A 21282-nucleotide genomic window follows, 5' to 3' on the forward strand; every position below is an offset into this window, starting at 1 on the left:
ATAAACAAAACTTTAGTTTGAATTATGCGCCGCTGAATAGTACAAATATGTCAATACATGTAAATATATATGCCACCAGAAGCTAAATTTCTTGTCTCATCCACGTTAGATTTTGTTCGTGGGAAAAACGTTTTGGCGTTGTATTGTTTTCACAACGTTCTAGGCAGAGGTAAATTTTGTTGTTATTTATCCAGGCTTGCAATCAACAAAAACATACTATAGTAAACTTATACAACCGTTAAAAAATATTTTTTTTATTTCGTACTTAACCATGGCACAGAAAAGCACAAAAAGTATCATGTTACAGTCATACAATCTCAGAATATACACTTATGCTATGTTGGTGGTTAACCAAACAAGGAGATGGATAAATCTAAAATGTAAACAACTATTTCCAAGCAATAAAATAAATCAGAAACTTTTTGCAGCTTTTATACGTTTAGTGAACATTTACAGTGATCCCTCATGAAAACGTATGGCCTGGCTGTTCCCGTGAAGTGAATGCCACCAACAAAATTCCATAACTAACACGTAAACCTACGTAACATTCAGCGGTTAGTCGCAGCGCACTTTCATCGTACATCGTTTAATGATAACGTTGACATTGGGAACAACGTCCCATTGTATTGCCGGCCAAGCGGTAGCCCATAAACCATTTAGATTGGCTCTATAGCAGGCGTTGAACCACCATCCTCCACCACCACTGTACAATACAGAGCAAGATCCGTCCGCCCTGAAAAGTACAAATTTATCTTTAGCTCATGCTTAAAACAAGGATAGAGTCAGAAAGCGCCTTCGGGGAACAAGGCTATGTTCCAAAACTCATTGTAATGCTGCAAATTTGTTCGCTGGTATACAGCAGGGTAGCAAAAAAAATCTATTTGAAATCAACGCTTTTCTCTGCAACCGAAGCATTTTTTCAGTGATATGACATGTTCTAGTTGTGCGAGTACTCATAAGCCCCCTCTTAGATATTCCGCTTTAGTGAGACCAACAGATCGGCCATAGGCATTTAACGTAAAATTATAGCATTCAAGAATTTATTATGAACATACAATCCGAATACAAAATGACGGGAAGCTTCACGCCAAATTATGTTTGATGTATTCGTTTTATCTATACCACAAGCTCACCAGCTATCATTATCTTGGTCGTTGGAACTAAACATTTGACCGTTCAGGTCATGACTTGACAGGGAGTCGCCGGCTGTCGATGTTTGGACAAAACCGCTGAAATGTAGTCGATATTTGTCAGACTCCGGTCCGATCCAGAAAACACTGTAAGGAAATAAAAAATATCAATACGAAAACTCTGTGCGCTTTCTGCTATTGTATATTTGGATCGTAACCACATTAGTGATAACCTGGCGATCACTGCCCTTTTGGTAACAAGTAGCATCTGCTAGAAAACAGCTGGATCACTTTTGGAACATACAGGCAGTGATGGGATTCAAGTATTGTAAGATTTGGTTCTTGCACTACCAGCATGCCATAGTGACCCGTCCCGATAAACATGGATCCGTTCATACGAGGTTATTTCCAAGTTTCTCCTGTATTGTCACTGCACAATGCGTTATTAGACCTAGTGATAGCACTTTATTAACCACGGGAATATAGTGCTTGAAGTGAAACATAGGACTTGGTACCAACAACAAACAACTGGTTCGCGGAGGTCATACGATTCCGAGAACCGACTGAATCCCACTATTGCATACATGAATATTTATTTTGCCTTTTTACCAAGTGAACGCAACACAATAGTGAAACCCCGTGTGATAATCGTGTTGTATAGGTTGTGCATGCAACGACGTTTCACCTGTATTCGGCATATGTGTAAATCTCCGAAAAGTTCCAAAGATCGACAAAGAGTCGACACGTCATGCTCTGCGTCAAGGCTCGAATATTGTCCAAACCTAAATAAATACAATAATAAAAAAATATATAATTGATCTTTTATATACCATGCAATGTTTTAATTCTTGGGATGGCTTAGAATGCTGTTCCGCTAAAAAAATTCTTCCCGACACGTCATTCCGGTAAGACTCCAACAGCGGGTGTGCCACAAATAATTTCAATAACTGCATATGACAAGAGAAACTTAACCAACTTATGTTTCAAAACGAATAATGTTTTGTATTTTTGTGAATATAAATATTTAATCGTTACTTTTATTTTTTTTACTTTTGCAAATAAATGAAACTGACCTATCCAATATTCTCCACCCAAGGATCCGAAACCGGATTGATATTCGGTCCAGGGTCGGTTGAATGACAAACTTCCATCTTCGCGGTGTTGTATAACCTTTAAAATTATTTTTTTGAAGTAGTTTTACTTTCACGCAGGAAGATGCAGTTGAGGTAAATTAACCAAATAACATCAAGGAACGAACAATGAATATACCATAGCATCTGCTATATAGAGCAGGTTTCCTAAACTTTCCGGCCACAGACACCAATTATGAATCTGTCCCAGTCTTATTTGTCACATCATTTCTTCAGCCCAATTAAGGTGGAAGACAAAATAAAATACACAACGTAATTATCGCAACAACCTGGAATTATTATCCCAGTTCGGGAAACCTTGTGTCAGAGACCTTAAAACCAGTCTGTTAAAATAAACTTTTTTACATACCGTCCATCCATCTTCACATAAAAATTGCATTCCAGTCGGCGTTGTATAGATTCCATCCAAGTTCAGATCCCAGCAATTTGCAAGAACTGTATGATGTGTGTCGTGTTAATAAAATTATACCTTACTGCAGGATTCATACATTTTGTTTCTGCCATAGTGTTCCGCACACTACACCGCTGTCTACATTTGACACAAATCAATGGTTTTACCTGGAGTAGTTGTGGGCATTGGGGTTGTGGGCATTAGGGTCGTTGGCATCGGCGTTGTGGGCATTGGGGTTGTTGGCATTGGAGTTGTGGGCATTGGGGTTGTGGGCATTGGGGTCGTTGGCATTGGGGTCGTTGGCATTGGGGTCGTTGGCATTGGGGTCGTTGGCATTGGAGTTGTGGGCATTGGGGTTGTGGGCATTAGGGTCGTTGGCATCGGCGTTGTGGGCATTGGGGTTGTTGGCATTGGAGTTGTGGGCATTGGAGTTGTGGGCATTGGAGTTGTGGGCATTGGAGTTGTGGGCATTGGGGTCGTTGGCATTGGGGTCGTTGGCATTGGGGTCGTTGGCATTGGGGTCGTTGGCATTGGGGTCGTTGGCATTGGGGTCGTTGGCATTGGGGTCGTTGGCATTGGGGTCGTTGGAATTGGGGTCGTTGGCATTGGTGTCGTTGGCATTGGGGTCGTTGGCATTGGGGTCGTGGGCATTGGGGTCGTTGGCATTGGGGTCGTTGGCATTGGGGTCGTTGGCATTGGGGTTGTGGGCATTGGGGTCGTTGGCATTGGGGTCGTTGGCATTGGGGTCGTTGGCATTGGGGTCGTTGGCATTGGGGTCGTTGGCATTGGGGTCGTTGGCATTGGTGTCGTTGGCATTGGGGTCGTTGGCATTGGGGTTGTGGGCATTGGGGTCGTTGGCATTGGGGTCGTTGGCATTGGGGTCGTTGGCATTGGGGTCGTTGGCATTGGGGTTGTGGGCATTGGGGTCGTTGGCATTGGGGTCGTTGGCATTGGGGTCGTTGGCATTGGGGTCGTTGGCATTGGGGTCGTTGGCATTGGGGTCGTTGGCATTGGTGTCGTTGGCATTGGGGTCGTTGGCATTGGGGTCGTTGGCATTGGGGTCGTTGGCATTGGGGTCGTTGGCATTGGGGTCGTTGGCATTGGAGTTGTGGGCATCGGTGTTGTGGGCATTGGAGTTGTGGGCATTGGGGTCGTTGGCATCGGTGTTGTGGGCATTGGAGTTGTTGGCATTGGGGTCGTTGGCATTGGGGTCGTTGGCATTGGAGTTGTGGGCATTGGAGTCGTGGGCATTGGGGTCGTTGGCATTGGAGTTGTGGGCATTGGGGTCGTTGGCATCGGTGTTGTGGGCATTGGAGTTGTGGGCATCGGTGTTGTGGGTGGTATGTCTGTTGTTGTAGGCAGTGTAACTGTTCTTCCAATGCTGTCTAGAAACCGATAACTATAACCAATTTATTGGCATAGTTTGTTTGCCCACTTACCTTTAAGACAGCAGAATCGTATTTTGTAATCCGAGCACGCTTGAGAAACGGGGTGAGTTGTATTGCATAGGAATCCCATTCCAGGGCTTAATACGACGCTTTCCCCTGACGTCTCGTAGCTATCACCGTTCAAAAGCCGTGCATCGATACCCAACGGGCTCTGGCAAATCTCCTCAGGGTGGCTAATTTTTATGTTTTCTAACAGTTCGAAATCGCCACCGTCGCCCGGGTCGTCGGTATCGAAGTAAATTGTCCAGTCGTTGTCTTCACATACGCAGTCATCTTTAATGACATGAACATTTATAAAATGGCTCGCTACAGATGCCTTGCTCTAAACACTGCGGTGGTAAGCTTCAACTCAGAAACATTTATCACTTATGCAGTCAATTCTGCGGAATGTTGTATTGTTAACTGTGTAAAACCTATCGATCCGTAAATTTGTTTTCCAAGCATTGGAAGTAGACACTCTTAAGCACAGTTGGTATTTACCACATAAGCCACTTAGTGAGAGAAACTCACCTCTTGGACAACAGAAACGTATTTCGTAATCCTTGCAAAACTGGCCGATGTTTTCGCATTTTAATCCGATTTCCGTGGAGGAATCAACACGTTGGCCAGCATCCCTATAATCAACATACGTTCCTATTGTCCTGGCATGGATCTTTGTTGGTTCGTTGCATATCTGGCCAGGATAGTTTAGTCTAAGAGTCGAAATAGTTTCGAAATCACCCCCGGAATCCGGATCGTCGACGTCAAAGAATCGCGTCCATTGACCGTCGCAAGGTGGCGCTGAGTGCCAACCTAAATGTCGAAATAATAGTTGCATTATAGTGCTGCCAGGCATTGTAATTAATAGGAATTGTTCTTCTGGCACTTAAGTTACGAAAGTGTTTATTGTAACCAACGTTTCGTCCACCATCCGGCGAGATGCACTTGATGCATTATTGTTATGACCTAACCCTGAGGAAGTCTCGCTATTAATAACAATTCCAATTAATTATTAATTACTATGCCTATTAATTACTATGAAAACCACTTTCTTGGTGTTAGTTGTGTGCTGTACCAGTACCATTACCCTTAGGAAGCCTTGTTGGATAACCGGCGAAACGTCGGTTAATAAAGTTACGTTTTTATTGTGCCAGAAGAACAGACTGTGTGTGAAATTCAGTTGGTACCAACAAAGTTTGTGCAAATTATCTCAGAACCAGAACTCACAGAAATCGCTGGGACAACAGAACCTCACTTCGTAGTCGAGACATTGTTCGCGAATATTCAAGCAAATCAAACCGTCTGATGCTGTGACGTTCATTTGCATGAGTTGCTCGTAACGCGATGTGAAGTGTATTCGACCGACCACTGTCCGCGCGTCCACAGCTAGAGGTACGTCACAAACTCGCGATGGGAATTCCCCCTTTATTTGAACCAACGTTTCGAATTCTCCGACGTCATTAGGTTTGCTTCGATCAAAATATTCCGTCCATTCTCCATTGCAAGGCGGGTCGAAACCGTGCGATCCTAAGAGAGCTTTAAATTTAACTACTTTGAACGGAAAAGCCAAAGCTAAGATGCTTATACTGTTTGACACGTTAAGAATTCCGTCGCAATATTCGACCATGAAATCTTTTCCAACATGGTTCCGATAAAAATGTAGGTTATCACGAAGTTGGCAAAGCACCATGTTGTATACTTTGTACTGCTTTAAATTCGTTTATCTATAACTATAACATTGCTTTCACGTAGCACTAGGCTACATACAACGAAATAAGGATGACGCAATCGCAAACCTTTCAATATCTTACCTTCCAGCAACGACAGCCAAGCGAGAATCAGGGGAACAAATGAAAATTCTGACATATTAACTTTTCCCAGGCATTATAAAACATCTGTAACACATTGTCGATACATATAATTGGAAACAAAAATAATAATGTTTCTTTGTTTGTTTTATTGTTTTTTATTGAGCTTTTGCCAAGTTCGTTCGCAGCATAACCGCCCTCACAAAAGCACTGTGATTCCTCAACATTTCATTTAGTACGCCTACACTACTTGTCGTTTGTTGCCTTGCTTTAAGTATTTAACAAGTATTTCAGGGGCCTGCCCCAAGCTTTTTTGTGGCCAACATTTACGTTGCAATTGCGTAAGCGCTGTCGTTTTTAACAACGTAAATGCAAACCAGATGCAAACCTGTTTACTAAACACAGCTGCCACGTTATTTCGTTTCGAGCAAAGCCTAATGAACATTCAGTGCGTTGTTCGTTCTATGATAAAACAATGCAAAGCACGGAAACGCCGAGCGATATATCGTGGCAGGTCATACGTAATTATTTCTACGAACTCTGTGAGATTCAGTAATAATCAAACCAACCCTAGGGTGTCCAGAAACATGAGACACGGTGCAATGGAAAAATACCAGCTTTGAAAAATAAGCCTGGTTGGTAAAACGTTTCTTGTGGTTGTGGAAAAAAAACTTATATCATATAGGTTGAAGATTACGTAGGATGAACTCAGGCGAACCTGTGTCTTGTACCTAAGCCCTTGGTGAGTTTCTTCTTGTTTTTTGTTTCTGCAAACAGCAAATTTTCGACTTGAATGCATTTGCGCGAAAAATAACTTCAAGTGCTTGTTTATTAAAGTGTGACAGATCACGTGACAGACCATGTGTGAATTTTGTTTACTTGAGTGTTTACAATTAACTTGGTCAGTGGATGTTATTCTTATCTGATTGACCAGTTTTTACTGTGTTTTTTTCAAATAAATAAAAGTAATTTTGCGTGGAGAATTGCAACACAATTGTGCAAACTAAACAGCGATTGCGCCATATATACGTACGACGTTGTCAAGCAAAGCCCTTGTACAAAGCTTACGTTTGCCATTCGTGTTATCACTGCCATGCCATTGTTTTCTAGTTTTTCGTGTTGGCGACCAATAAAATACTTTTGAAATTTTCGATAACCGGCGAAACGTCGGTTAATAAAGTTACGTTTTTATTGTGCCAGAAGAACAGACTGTGTGTGAAATTCAGTTGGTACCAACAAAGTTTGTGCAAATTATCTCAGAACCAGAACTCACAGAAATCGCTGGGACAACAGAACCTCACTTCGTAGTCGAGACATTGTTCGCGAATATTCAAGCAAATCAAACCGTCTGATGCTGTGACGTTCATTTGCATGAGTTGCTCGTAACGCGATGTGAAGTGTATTCGACCGACCACTGTCCGCGCGTCCACAGCTAGAGGTACGTCACAAACTCGCGATGGGAATTCCCCCTTTATTTGAACCAACGTTTCGAATTCTCCGACGTCATTAGGTTTGCTTCGATCAAAATATTCCGTCCATTCTCCATTGCAAGGCGGGTCGAAACCGTGCGATCCTAAGAGAGCTTTAAATTTAACTACTTTGAACGGAAAAGCCAAAGCTAAGATGCTTATACTGTTTGACACGTTAAGAATTCCGTCGCAATATTCGACCATGAAATCTTTTCCAACATGGTTCCGATAAAAATGTAGGTTATCACGAAGTTGGCAAAGCACCATGTTGTATACTTTGTACTGCTTTAAATTCGTTTATCTATAACTATAACATTGCTTTCACGTAGCACTAGGCTACATACAACGAAATAAGGATGACGCAATCGCAAACCTTTCAATATCTTACCTTCCAGCAACGACAGCCAAGCGAGAATCAGGGGAACAAATGAAAATTCTGACATATTAACTTTTCCCAGGCATTATAAAACATCTGTAACACATTGTCGATACATATAATTGGAAACAAAAATAATAATGTTTCTTTGTTTGTTTTATTGTTTTTTATTGAGCTTTTGCCAAGTTCGTTCGCAGCATAACCGCCCTCACAAAAGCACTGTGATTCCTCAACATTTCATTTAGTACGCCTACACTACTTGTCGTTTGTTGCCTTGCTTTAAGTATTTAACAAGTATTTCAGGGGCCTGCCCCAAGCTTTTTTGTGGCCAACATTTACGTTGCAATTGCGTAAGCGCTGTCGTTTTTAACAACGTAAATGCAAACCAGATGCAAACCTGTTTACTAAACACAGCTGCCACGTTATTTCGTTTCGAGCAAAGCCTAATGAACATTCAGTGCGTTGTTCGTTCTATGATAAAACAATGCAAAGCACGGAAACGCCGAGCGATATATCGTGGCAGGTCATACGTAATTATTTCTACGAACTCTGTGAGATTCAGTAATAATCAAACCAACCCTAGGGTGTCCAGAAACATGAGACACGGTGCAATGGAAAAATACCAGCTTTGAAAAATAAGCCTGGTTGGTAAAACGTTTCTTGTGGTTGTGGAAAAAAAACTTATATCATATAGGTTGAAGATTACGTAGGATGAACTCAGGCGAACCTGTGTCTTGTACCTAAGCCCTTGGTGAGTTTCTTCTTGTTTTTTGTTTCTGCAAACAGCAAATTTTCGACTTGAATGCATTTGCGCGAAAAATAACTTCAAGTGCTTGTTTATTAAAGTGTGACAGATCACGTGACAGACCATGTGTGAATTTTGTTTACTTGAGTGTTTACAATTAACTTGGTCAGTGGATGTTATTCTTATCTGATTGACCAGTTTTTACTGTGTTTTTTTCAAATAAATAAAAGTAATTTTGCGTGGAGAATTGCAACACAATTGTGCAAACTAAACAGCGATTGCGCCATATATACGTACGACGTTGTCAAGCAAAGCCCTTGTACAAAGCTTACGTTTGCCATTCGTGTTATCACTGCCATGCCATTGTTTTCTAGTTTTTCGTGTTGGCGACCAATAAAATACTTTTGAAATTTTCGTGCCAGGGAATTTGTAACATTGATAATGGTGAATTTAAAATGTTCTTACTCACTGCTGTGTATAGATTCACAAGAAGTTCTGTAAGAAGTTTTTGTCAGTTTGTTGGGCATTCGTGTGACACAATCAAGGTAAACAACATGAAGTATCAGCGGTGCTCACTGGTTCAGGTTATAGACGGGGACAGAATGCTTTTAGGAAAAAAGAAACGAGGGTTTGGTGTTGGAAAGTGGAATGGGTTTGGTGGGAAGATTGAAAAAGGCGAATCAATAATTGAGGCTGCAATCAGAGAACTTGAAGAAGAATGTGGATTGTCAGCCATTAAGGATGACATGCATCAGATAGGAATCATCCTGTTTGATTTTGTCGGAGAAGATTTTCTCATCGAAGTCAACGTTTTCAAAACTGAAAAATTTACCGGCACTGTTTGTGAATCGGAAGAAATGAATCCACAGTGGTTCAGGATCGATGAAATTCCGTTTGACCAAATGTGGGTGGATGATAAAGACTGGTATCCCATAATGTTGAGGGGAGACATGTTTTATGGCCACATGAAATTCAAAGGTCATGAAATTATCGTAAGTCAGGACATACAAATTGTTGGTTCAACAACAATAATGAATGTTTTGCTTCAGAATACCCTCAAGGCATACAAGCTGTAGTTTGTTTCAACACTTTTTACCAAAACCTGTGCAATGTGATATTGAGCTATAGCAAACTGCATGTGCTCTTTAGTGATTACCTTGACATACATGTTGTTGTTAGATGCTTTAATAAGTCCTGTTTTCTGTGAAAAAACCTATCTTCTGGATGCTTAAAAGTACTTTTATGTATGTCTCTGATATTACACAATAATTTTTTGTGATATATTGGTACAAATGTGATCTATTTCATTACAAAAAACTACTTCTTATTGGCGACTGCTTTTTAATTAATTCTCTCCATATTTTCACTGCTGTCCATGTAATTCTATTTTGTATGTAGTTTTTGCATTGTAATTATTTGAACTCAATAATGCGCTGTGTATTGCATTGAAAATTGATTGAACAACATTTCTTTTGTTTACTGACGTTATGTTCACTTCAATAGACAACAACATTTCACTCTAAAGTTTCTTTAACAATACAAGTTAGATGGAAAATACAAGAATTGGAACTAATGACACAGAAAATGTACGCTAGGCTAGAAGATCCAAGTACACTACACAGACAATAAAATAAATTGTGGCTAAAATGTTGCAAGTACCTTAGTCACAACACAATAAAAACACGCTATATTGGCATACAAGTCCACCAAGTGCAGTCTGCAAAAAATAAGTGTTCAAATGTCTGCTTCAGTCACACCATGCGCCTTCAATTCAGCTATGACACTACTTAAGTAGGTGGAGTCTGGATAGCCATACGTGCCCGACCTCATCGACGTTTTGTGGTGAATCTCATTCCAAGTTACACAATTGTCCATCTGACTTGTGATAGAGCGGCCAACTGTGAATATGAGCTTCCGACCCCAGGCAACTTGGAGTAGTTTTAAGACCTGCACACAAAATTACTCTTTCAGATGCCACGGACAACAAAAAAAATTATTTAGATGTACAGTAGGTCAAAAACACCTACACTCTATAGGTTTTGTTGCGGCTTATAAAAATTTTCCTCGCACTTGTAAATAATGTGGTTGGTCAATATTTTATTAAGTGCAGTTTACTTTCTATCTAATCATATTTTGGATGCAAACAAGTCGAAAAGCTTTAAGTGTTGATTTCAACAATTCATCACAACATTAACCTTTCTTCCTTGCTCATTGTCAGGCAGAAAAGCTACCCTGGGAAATCCAACTGCATGATATCTTTGTCCTGGATTTGGATGCTCTTTGCCCTGTATTCCGCTTTTAATGTCATATGATATTGAAATGGTTTGACAAGTAAAACCTGTATGATAACAATTTTAGTAAAACCAGTGAATAATAGTTAATACACAAAATAATGTAATGAAGCAAAATCACTTATGACACCGGACAAACTTTCTGTATGTACATAACTGTGTGCATGATTTCCAAAATTTAACTGTAGGCATATAATTCAAAATAGAACTATAATGTGAAATTCAGAATACAAGTACGTATATAATCTAAAAATGTATTTGTATTTTGACACTCCTTATACCTGGCAAACTCTGTGGGATAACTGAGTGATGCATTTGACCTGGTGGCTGAACTCCTTTCTTGACGCCATAAATTTTGTTGCAGAGTGGACAGGTAAACGATTTCTAATAACAATAAATATTCACTTTTAACGAAATGACAATTTATGTGGTTTAATTTTGTAAAAAAATTACAAATAGAACAAGTAAAGATATAAATATTAAAAAACACTCTACGTTAAGTTAAACATGTATTTATTCATTCATTTATTTATTTTGCCCCATAAACACAGGTTTAACACATTATAGTTAAAAAATGGAAGGTTACGGCTGTGAAGGTAGGCAGATTTGTGTGGTTTAAATATATCCAGTAATTATTTTCTCGCATAGATTCATGGAAGGCAGATTCACAAATGTCAAAGACAATAATGAATACATTTTACATTTAAAGTCAGACATTTAAGCTAATTGATGTGGTTTACATTGCTAGTATGGATTGAAGCGCACTTGAAAACAGTTTTGGGCCTGATGTTTGAAAAGTGTGTCCGTTCTGGTATAAAGTAAGCTTTGAGTTTTTATGACTACTTACACTGTGGGCGTGATATGCTGCATTGGCACAATGTGAATGAAACTTGTGTTTGCATTGCTTCAATTCAACAACATGACAAAAGTTATCGTCTGCAAAACACATTACAAAAACTCTTTCATAATCTTATACTTGCTACACATAACTATCATTTTTGCCAAATATTTGATAAAATTATCTCTTCGAGATTGGAATGTCTCTGGGTAATTATTTTGTTTTTACCAAATGATATCAAAATTATTCTGAGAAAAAAACAGGTATTTACAGCAAACCTTGACATGCTACCAATAAGATGTTTTAAAATAACATTTAACTGAAAAGTAATGTCAGAACAGTTTATGAGCTTATTTATAATAATTTTGTATTAAACTCAAAAAACGATGTTATATAACAACAGGTTTCATCACCTGACACTGTAAACCCAGATTGTTCATTTAAAGGTGAGATGCAAATACTGCAATCAGCATTAGGTATTAGTGTGGCTGGATTCACAAAATCTTTTATGGCATCAGGAACAAGATTGGATTTAGGTAAATTATTTGTTGGCTGCATCTTGCTTGTTGACGGCTCTTCTTCTGGTTTAGCCTTGCATAAAAGTGTTTTTTGTAACTTTTACAGCTATAAAGATTGGGTTGAAAATTCATAACTTGAATGTGTTACATACAAAATATAAGAGAAACAAACTAAAAGTTAACATTTTCGTAAGATGTTTTGTACTCAAACAATTGTTTATAGTTAGCCCATATTATATGCTAAGCCCACCTTTTTTTTTTGATGTGAATGTGGTGGACTACGGCCTGCAAATAAACATGAAAAAACCTCATCTTTATGTTCATAACAAGTCTATTAAAGGTGCACAAAAAAATTAAAAAACAATAACAATCTCATTAACTCGCTTTGGTGTATGTACTTTGGCTTGTAGAGGGCCTCTGATGTTGGTTTTGAAATAACTCTGGTTGCAAATAGAAATGCATCGCATCTTCAACCAAATCTCTACACCGTGATTCTTCCTTGACAAGACTCTGTTGAAAGACATTACAGTTACTTGTGTCTTTCGTTTTTGACATATTTATGTACATGTTTTCGAATGGTGTTGGAAAGGAACTCCATTGATACAAGCTGCAAGCGTAAAGCACAGAAAAGTTTTGAAAATATTTGTTTTCTGTTTGCCAAGTCATGATGTGTCCAAGTTACAAGAGCATCAAACAAGATGTCCTCTGATCCAATCTAAAACAAAAGGTTTTCAGTTAACAAACAAACCTGATCATTTTTCTTATTGTAAAAGGATAAAATGTATAAACCAGGCTTTCCAAACCGGGAATTTTGACCCTGCAGATTTAATGTCACAAAAAAAACATTTAATTTTTAAAGTGTTTGATAAAGTAAGTCCCTTTCTGATAGATTTTCAGTTGTTTCATAACAATTACCCATTGCAAAAAATATATATATATTAATATAACTGTTATACGATAGGGGTAATGAAAATGTTTTAACCAGTTAAAAGAGTAAAAAGTCAAAAGTTATAAAATTGAAAGTCAAAAGTTATATAAAAAGTCAAAACTATAAACACCACAAGTGTAAAACATGTGTATTTTGAACTGTGATGATACTTGTGGCATAACATAAATTCCAAATATATTTCATTTCCTGACTTTTTGCAAATGAGAGTTTTATTTCTTTGAATCGCCTGTTTGGTCTCTATGGCTGACAGACACTCAGTAACGGATTAGTACAAATTATATAAATAATCCTGAGTCGTCTGTCTGTTTGAAGTTTCTATGACATATATATTTTGCCTGTGTGTGCAGGCATCATCGGCATCGCTTATTCAAATAGTACTTTTTTGCCCAATGATTTCCTTTGAGGCCAGCACTATCATTGGGCAAAAAAGTACATAATACTTTGCTTCATGCAAAAAATTGTTTCAACTTACACATATTCTATCTGATAGAAGGTATTTCTCAATCTCTTCAGCACTAAGATCTACAAATTCTTTTGACCGACAAAATTTGCCAAAGTTTTGACAAATCCTTTCGTCAACTTTTTGTTGAAGCGAAACCAAAGAAAATTGAGAGCTGATTATTTTTAACCACATCAGGTTGTCTGAACTGATGTTTTCCAGCAAGTATTTCTCAATGATCTCCAGGAGGCCTATGATCGTAAATTAAACTGATAATGTCCAAATAGACATGGAGTTAGTTTGCAAATACCAATAATAATTTTAACTGGCTTGTATTAGCAAGCACATGTGAAACTAATTATTTACAAGACATAAATACCCCTTAAATAACAACTATATATGATTTTTATGTATATTTAATATTTCCCCCAACAACGAAGCATTACAACAATTCTGAGAGAGAAATACACTTCTGTAAATTACACTTTGGTAAGCTTTTATAGACTGAAAATCACAAAAATATTACTTGTAATTTGCAACATGGAGGCAGCTTGCAAAACATCGGCAACATTGTCTTTACAAAGCTCAATCTTTCCTGAATAGATATATTCCAAAATCTCCTGTATGGCTTTTAAAGTTACTGCTTTCAATGTGACTTTATCAGAGTATTTTTCCTTCATCTTGGAGTCAATCAGTTATGTTGTTAGTTTATCAATGATCGACACATGATTGCAAATCGCATAAAAACTTACATTGGTACGGAACATTGCAGCGAAGTAGTCACTGCTTGCAGCAAGAATATTTCTATGGGCTGGAAGGATCTCGTCATCAACAACCAACTCAATATCACATAAAAACCCATCTTTTCTTTGCCTGCAAGGAATATGTTAAAGCATTTGAAATATTGAAATATTGAGATTTAACTATAAACTGAAGATACTGGCCTAGCGATCACTGTATACTTTCCATAATCACACAAAGCAGTAGCTTTTCACTACAGGATCAGCCTGGCTCTTGTTATGTTATTACAGCTGGGCTGATCCTGTAGTTACAAGCTATTGCATTGTGTAATATGTTAAAGCCCAGTTTTTTTCAGCCCCTTTTTTGTACACTTGCATCCTCTTAGTTCATTTGGGACACACCAAACTTATACGTCAGATCAAGTCATAAAAGGAAACAACAGTTGGCCCTGGTTAGGTAAACAAATTACTTTGATTTGGGGCTGTTTTTGGTGGTGAATGTTGTTTGTGTAAAGTTTGTTCCATAAAGGATATTTACAATTGCAATGGTGGACTATAACATTTCAAATAAAATTTTCACAGTTTCTGTCCCCTGTTTCAAGTTGGTATAAATATTTTAACTTTATGCACAATATTTTTTTTCAGTTAAAGCATTGTATCGCAACCCACAAATACCTGTTCAAGGTGGCGTAACCTTCAGATGCAAACTCCTCATTGAAAACCACCTCCTGGTCCATTATGACATTCTTGATAATTTTGAATAATATAAAATGAAAGTTGACAAAGTATCACCTTTTAACGTGCATTTTAGAAAAAAATCTACCAAGCAATTGGAATTAAATTCGTGTTCAAATTAAAACTACCATAAAAACAGAGAAGATTAATTAGCTGCAACATTTAATCAATTACTGCAAGAGAACATTTTGTTTTACACTCTCCGATGGGAAATGGCCAATTTTGGACAAATACATTCCTGGGGGACAATGTCGAACTTCAACTATTTTTGCAGATTATCCCAATGGCGTCTGTTTACTTTTACGCTTGGAAGCGAAAACTTTTTCTTCACCCTGGGGATTCACCTTTCTCCGCTTGAATGAATAAACTATTATTTTTTTAACTTCATCAGTTTTGCCAAAGCAACTTTTGTTGTAAAATTTTACATTAACTTTCCGACAAGCCAATAAAAAAATTTGAAACATTGTTATGGAAACCTTCTAAGCTGAAGGTAATATTAGTTTCCTTTACAAATCCCACAATGTTTACTCCTTTCAGATAGCTATTTTAACAACAGCTGACTTATGTGACGTCGATTTCATAGAGATGTTGCAAAACAAAATTATACGGATGCAAATCAAAACAATTCCACCTACGTTATTCGGCCCAATCCAAATGTTTGTGACGTCATAACTGCGACAATTTTAAGTGATCGACACTTTTAAACAAAAGGAGGCGGAATCGATTAAACCTTTTTGCGACATGGTTACAAAAACGCGCCAGGTATCGCAATTGAAATCGAAACACTTGCACAAATGATCCTTGTTCGCCTCCAAAAACAGGGTTGCAAACCCAACGTATTTCTTAATATCCTCCAAAATCTGTTTTTAAAAAAAATTCAATTTCTCAAAAGTTCAACGTACGTGTTTTGTGGTCCTGGCCGAATCCCCCGCAAGATAGGCTTTTTTGCTTCAAGATAAAAAATTAAAATTGTTTTAAGCTTTCAGATAAGGCGGAAATTGTTCCATAGCGTAAGAAGGAGGGTGGAGGTACAATAACTGCTACAGTTCACATCTCAATGGTCCTTGGTCCCAAATTCGACCTGCAACAGAATGGGGTGACATTATTGCCAAGATGTGCACGATGAAGGTTTGTTGTGACTAGTTGGATGACTGAATATCATTGCAGCTAAACGATGAAAACAGTTCTTATCTTTCCTTGTATCATTCGGTTGCTCGAAATTGACGAAATATTATTGTAATAATGACTGATGTGCATTGTAGTGTGATGAAACTAATCTGGATCTGCTGGTACCAAAGTAACATGGTAGGCTGTCGACCATCAAGTTACAAATCTGCTTGAAACTGCCTTTTGTAACTTTTTTTTTTGTGAAATACAATAAAATATTTGTGTTCAAACGACCTTAATTGCTTCAGTCCTATTAACAAAAGTATTTAACAAAAATACCAGCAGGGTTAGCGGTTCCCTGAACCTAAAAATTAAGCACCTTGTAAGTTGATGCTAAAATAAGATATATGAGGGAAACTTTATTGGAAAGATGATTCTCTTTTTAAAGACGAACGCCGATAAATTACATTCAACAGTTTTTTAGCCAAGTCCAAATGAGAAAACTGGGTACGCAATTTCCAAATTAGCACGTTTCTTGGTAATTTGTATTTTCTTAGACACCGCTTGTGAAATAAGCACAAATTGTAGATATTTGAACGGTAAGATGTAACACGTTGCACAAACTAAAGTGCATATAGAATAAGAGCGACTTTTACAATTGCAGCAAAGAGCGTAAGAACCCAAGGTCATCAGAGGACATATTCGCCAGTGGAATTTAAAGGGAAATTTCTCATTGCCCGAAAATGTATCCCCGAGAGCAGCTATTGTGGTACAGAATTGTTTGGTATACTGGGTAAAATTTTACCTTTTAAAGCGTTCAATAAAACTAATAAACTAAGGATGGATAACGGTGTGCAGCATAGAAATATTTTATACCCTTTTTTCTGTTTCGGGAACATTTGAGGTTGTAGGTGAATTGCATTGGATAGTCCACATTTTATGAAGTAATAAAATTCCACAAATAAAATCTTTTTGTTGAATTGTCAACATAAACTTGGCTCTTTCCCGCGCCGATGTAACAGTCGTTTGAAGTTAAACTTTCGAACACACATTTTTATTACATGTCACAGTCGTTATTAATACTGAATTAAATGACATTCGAGAAAAAATTACTTTTTGCCGTTTTCATATGTTGGTTTGAACTAGAATACTTGCAATTAGACATGGTTGTAAAGTGGTGCAGATTTAAAGCAAAAGGTTGAAAACCACCAGCCGAGACAATTTGCTGCCACGAAAATACAAAGAAGATATTTCGCCGTTTGTAAAATTTTGAAGTATTGATTGAGTCAAATGTTTGTATTTTGAAGGAGACAGGGATTTTAGCGGTATGAGAAAACAAAACTGGGCTGCTCACAATGGACGTTCAGTAGCAATGACCGCGACAGCTACGTCTAAACTGAACGCAACTTTATTGCTCCGTGTTGTAAACTTTTTCCAGTATCGTGTATTTACATGCTGAGAATCACTAGAAATTCGAAATACTGTTAAAATTACCAATAGTGCAAAAACATTTGTACACTAATTGTTGTTACATAATTCAAAAAAAATGAAAAAACATTTTTCAAAAGTTGACATTTTGCAATGAACCGAGTGCAAAATATCTATTTGGTATGCTGCATTGAATTGGAGTGAACAACGTTTTACGAATATTCAGACAATGTTAGAATAAAAATATGTCGCTACAAAGCAAGCAATTGTAGTACAGCAGAGTATAAAAGTCTACAAAAATGTACACAACATAATAAAAAAAAAACAGGTTTGAAGTCGCTGTAGTTGACAGTGCCCCCAGAATTATCATATTATGCTATGCGTCGCAACGAGGAGATAATGTTCCAGAAAAAGCATTAAGCAGTTATTTCTTTTTCGTTTACGGCACACATGTCTGTCTAATGCTTGCCAGTTATTTAGGAGGCCACATAGGCGAAGTAAACCTTGCTTGTTGGCATCGTGCTTGATCGAGCCCTTGATTGTATGTGGAAGATTTTGAAGGTGATGATTGCATCTTCCCCGTCAAAGCTTGGCCGAACACTTGATTGTATGTGAAAGAATTTGAAGGTGAGGATAGTATATTCCCCGTCAGCGCTTGACCGAGCCCTTGATTGTATGTGGAACATTTTGAATGTGATGATTGCATACCCCCCGTCAAAGCTTGACCGAGCACTTGATTGTATGTGGAACATTTTGAATGTGATGATTGCATACCCCCCGTCAAAGCTTGACCAAGCACTTGATTGTATGTGGAAGATTTGCACTGCATCCCCCCCATCATAGGTCGGAAAAACCCTTCCTTTTTTTGCCTAAAAATTGCAGTATCGATACATTACATTAGCAACAGCCTAAGATGCGTAGCATACGAATGTTGTTATACGTTTCCTTTCTTTCTGTATTTGAAACATTTGAGGTTGTAAGTGAAAATGCATTGCATCATCAACCAAATCCCTGCATTGTAAATCACCTTTCACCAGGTCCTGAATTTAAAGAAAATATATTAAATTAAATTATAGTTGCTTACTTGGTGATAAAAACTCTCATACGTGTTTTCGAATTGTGTTGGTGAGAAAATGCACTGAAATCAGTTGAAGGCGAATGGAACTGAACAAATTTGAAAATTTTTCTTTTCTTTTTTGGAAATCGTGGTTTGTCCAAGACACCAAAGTGGTGAACAAGATATTTTCAGATTCTACCTGAAAAAGAACCTCGTAATAAGAAAAAGCTAACCCGCCCGTGAAAAAGTTTTGCGAACACTGTTTCCAAAAAAATACAATAAAAATTTGGAAACTTATCGCTGGAAATACGCTTTGCTAAAAATTAATTATTTTTTAAAAAAACATTTAGGTTTTGAATTTCTTTGTAGAATATACAATTTTATAATAACGGCAAACCGAAACACAAGTACAATGTTCAAACTAACATTTAATTCATCTGATTGAAAGTATTCCTGAAGTTCCACATCTGAAAGCTCCATAAACTCATCTGACTGACACAATCGGCCAAAATTTTCATAAATGCATTTTTCAACCTTTTGTTGAAGTAAATCCAAGTCAAAGAAAACACTTATCTTTTTTAGCCACCCGCAATTTCCAAGATGGACATTTTCCAGCAAGTATTTGTCAATGATTTCTGAAAGATCTGTTGAGATTTTAGGTAATAAATTCAAATGAAAAAAAAACACATAAATAAAAGGTCAAGGAGAGAATTTATGAAGACGACAAATAAAAATAATTTTACAATTTTTAATAAATACGTTTTTCGTGCTATGTAAAATGTAAGCATTTGAGCAAAATCATTCAAAGGAAAAATGGTGCATACTTGTCAATTGCATCAGTAAAGCAGCTTGTAGAATATGAGTCACATTATGAATTGAAATCTTTATTTGTCCGGAATAAATATATTCGAGAATGTTGTCAACTGTCTCATAAGAAAATTCCTTCAGTGTGACAGATTCAGCGTATTTTTCCTTCATCTTTTATGCAAAAGACAAAGAAGTACAAGGTCATCTTCATAAACTTGACGTCATCAACGGGTCTGATGTCACAATGCTGCGGCATCTACTGGAGATTTATCATGGCGCTTTACGCTAGCTAGGGGCTTATTGCAAAACTCCTATCTAAACAAATGCATTGTCCATGACATCAGACCAATTGATGACGCTACATGGGGCCGCGAATGTTAACGATACAAGCCTAAATTTTCAGGATATAGGCTTGAACCAAGTTTTGTGCTAAATTGCATAAAAACTGTAAAGATATCAGAAGGAATAGTGTTGGATGAAAAATATAAAATGATAATAATGGTATAGGACATGCTTAATAGCTGTAGAGGGATCTAATAATTTTTGCAGAAACTGACGATGCTTATAGTAACTCACAAAAGCGAAATTGATATTTCACAACAAAATCTGCAGACGTAAATCAGAGGTTTGTTGCTTTGTTATATACATGTTTTTTTTTTACAATAATGGCTTTCGTGAATAGTTAGCCTACAAGCAGTAGAAAATGTTAAAAGCATAGCTTCAAAATGGCATATTAAGATAACTTACATTTGTAGAAAATGTTAAAAGCATAGCTTCAAAATGGCATATTCAGATAAGATAACTTACATTTGTACGAAACATCGTAGCAAAGTAATCGCTATTTGCAGCTAGAACTGCCTTGTGTGCTTGAAATCTCTTTCCTTCCACAACAAGCACAATATCACACAAAAATCCCTCTGCTCTCTGTCTGTTTTAAAATAAATGCAATTCTTTGTGATTTTCAGATCAGAAACACAAAACAACAACTGAAATACTGACGTCAAACGCAATAAATGAAATATTGACATATACGTATTTTGTTAGATTATTTAACATGCATTAACCTATATCATTGTATTGTTTCATGTTATTGCGAAGTTCCATCTTTTCCAACCACCACTAGGCTTAACATATGCTCTTTTTTGGTAATTGTGGCTTGTGGAATTTAACGACCCTATTTAATCAGTTAATACTTGGGGTAATAGTTGTACCAAATTCTTTGTTAGTTTACATAAGTCTCGAAAAATTAAGTGGTATACAGACTCCATAAGACAAGAGGCTGTGATTGTAATAGGAAAATACCATTGTTTTGTTTTCAGTATGTAAATTAATTTAGTCGCAGATTTATTCAATGGAAAGCTTCTTGGTATATGGATCTAGAGAAGTGTGCATGAATTGCAAACTAATTTGCACGTTTTGATTTGCATTAGTAATTATATCACTTACCTATTAAGGTTTGCAAATCCACCTGTAGTCAGATTTTTGTCGAAAAGTACATTTAGGTGATCCATTATTGCACTTCTTATAGACAGGATGTTAGAACTCACTTTAACTTAAAACCAGTCCAAATTAAGTCTTGTTTTTTTTCACAGTGACTGTCGTGTGTATGAAAGGACGTAGAATTTACAATTGTGCATTTACAACAAATAGCCTGTTACTTTCTGTTTCTTCCAAAGTCAATAACATACAAACGTATGTTTTCTGCATGCTATGGTTTCTTATATCTAACAATGAAAACTAAATCAACATATTACAGCAAAACTTCTTTTGCGTGACACAAGTGGTAACTTCAATGTCAATTTCAAATTGTCACAAAACGCTATTTATAAGTGTTCTGTTCTTGTATCTAGTCAGCCAAACAGCCTTTTACAGTATG

The 21282-nt window shown here is 37.3% G+C and overlaps 4 protein-coding genes across 5 annotated transcripts in view; 1 reads left to right on the forward strand and 3 right to left on the reverse strand.

Moving 5' to 3' along the window:
- Nucleotides 1-555: 555 nt before the first annotated feature.
- Nucleotides 556-5965, reverse strand: LOC145889901 (uncharacterized). Its single transcript, XM_082980951.1, has 10 exons — nucleotides 5911-5965; nucleotides 5327-5626; nucleotides 4631-4912; nucleotides 4112-4393; nucleotides 2840-4039; nucleotides 2631-2716; nucleotides 2204-2300; nucleotides 1816-1912; nucleotides 1134-1277; nucleotides 556-733 (listed from the first exon to the last, which is right to left on the reverse strand). Exons 1-10 carry the CDS (start codon nucleotides 5963-5965, stop codon nucleotides 556-558), a joined length of 2721 nt encoding a protein of 906 aa, XP_082837077.1.
- Nucleotides 5966-8662: 2697 nt separating this feature from the next.
- Nucleotides 8663-9589, forward strand: LOC145888423 (oxidized purine nucleoside triphosphate hydrolase-like). The gene has a single exon (XM_082979163.1). The coding sequence runs from the start codon at nucleotides 8953-8955 to the stop codon at nucleotides 9571-9573; it is 621 nt and encodes a 206-aa protein (XP_082835289.1). The 5' UTR covers nucleotides 8663-8952; the 3' UTR covers nucleotides 9574-9589.
- A 22-nt stretch (nucleotides 9590-9611) lies between these two features.
- Nucleotides 9612-21282, reverse strand: part of LOC145888415 (uncharacterized) — a 39101-nt gene continuing 27430 nt past the window's right edge. Inside the window, exons 1-12 of one of the 2 annotated variants that reach the window (XM_082979154.1) lie at nucleotides 14948-15127; nucleotides 14285-14405; nucleotides 14059-14212; nucleotides 13566-13783; nucleotides 12710-12859; nucleotides 12543-12654; nucleotides 12395-12429; nucleotides 12040-12217; nucleotides 11636-11724; nucleotides 11070-11172; nucleotides 10693-10835; nucleotides 9998-10444 (exon numbers count right to left, since the gene is read on the reverse strand). In XM_082979154.1, coding sequence (XP_082835280.1) covers nucleotides 10232-10444; nucleotides 10693-10835; nucleotides 11070-11172; nucleotides 11636-11724; nucleotides 12040-12217; nucleotides 12395-12429; nucleotides 12543-12654; nucleotides 12710-12859; nucleotides 13566-13783; nucleotides 14059-14212; nucleotides 14285-14405; nucleotides 14948-15009 — 1578 coding nt within the window. In that variant the 5' untranslated portion in view covers nucleotides 15010-15127 and the 3' untranslated portion in view covers nucleotides 9998-10231. Of the gene's footprint in view, nucleotides 10445-10692; nucleotides 10836-11069; nucleotides 11173-11635; nucleotides 11725-12039; nucleotides 12218-12394; nucleotides 12430-12542; nucleotides 12655-12709; nucleotides 12860-13565; nucleotides 13784-14058; nucleotides 14213-14284; nucleotides 14406-14947; nucleotides 15128-21282 lie in introns of those variants that run through there. The other variant, XM_082979155.1, reaches the window with a different exon arrangement.
- On the reverse strand, nucleotides 17825-21221 carry LOC145889749 (kelch-like protein 12). Its single transcript, XM_082980770.1, has 7 exons — nucleotides 20853-21221; nucleotides 20214-20334; nucleotides 19424-19577; nucleotides 19026-19243; nucleotides 18649-18798; nucleotides 18483-18582; nucleotides 17825-18411 (listed from the first exon to the last, which is right to left on the reverse strand). Exons 1-7 carry the CDS (start codon nucleotides 20915-20917, stop codon nucleotides 18380-18382), a joined length of 840 nt encoding a protein of 279 aa, XP_082836896.1. The 5' UTR covers nucleotides 20918-21221; the 3' UTR covers nucleotides 17825-18379.

Source organism: Ascidia mentula, chromosome 2 (assembly GCF_947561715.1).
Source record: "Ascidia mentula chromosome 2, kaAscMent1.1, whole genome shotgun sequence".
In the NCBI taxonomy this organism is placed as follows: domain Eukaryota; kingdom Metazoa; phylum Chordata; class Ascidiacea; order Phlebobranchia; family Ascidiidae; genus Ascidia; species Ascidia mentula.

What these genes read in the sequence shown, in the direction of transcription:
- LOC145889901 (XM_082980951.1), bottom strand. Translation starts at nt 5,965, where the DNA reads ATGTCAGAATTTTCATTTGTTCCCCTGATTCTCGCTTGGCTGTCGTTG. An exon ending in TTGGCTGTCGTTGCTGGAAG is followed by an intron (nt 5,627 to 5,910) that starts GTAAGATATTGA and finishes AAGCTCTCTTAG; the next exon opens with GATCGCACGGTTTCGACCCG. An exon ending in GGGTGGAGAATATTGGATAG is followed by an intron (nt 1,913 to 2,203) that starts GTCAGTTTCATT and finishes GTATTTATTTAG; the next exon opens with GTTTGGACAATATTCGAGCC.
- LOC145888423 (XM_082979163.1), top strand. Translation starts at nt 8,953, where the DNA reads ATGTTCTTACTCACTGCTGTGTATAGATTCACAAGAAGTTCTGTAAGA.
- LOC145889749 (XM_082980770.1), bottom strand. Translation starts at nt 20,917, where the DNA reads ATGGATCACCTAAATGTACTTTTCGACAAAAATCTGACTACAGGTGGA. An exon ending in GGATTTGCAAACCTTAATAG is followed by an intron (nt 20,335 to 20,852) that starts GTAAGTGATATA and finishes ATTTTAAAACAG; the next exon opens with ACAGAGAGCAGAGGGATTTT. An exon ending in AATACAGAAAGAAAGGAAAC is followed by an intron (nt 18,412 to 18,482) that starts GTATAACAACAT and finishes TGCAATTTTTAG; the next exon opens with GCAAAAAAAGGAAGGGTTTT.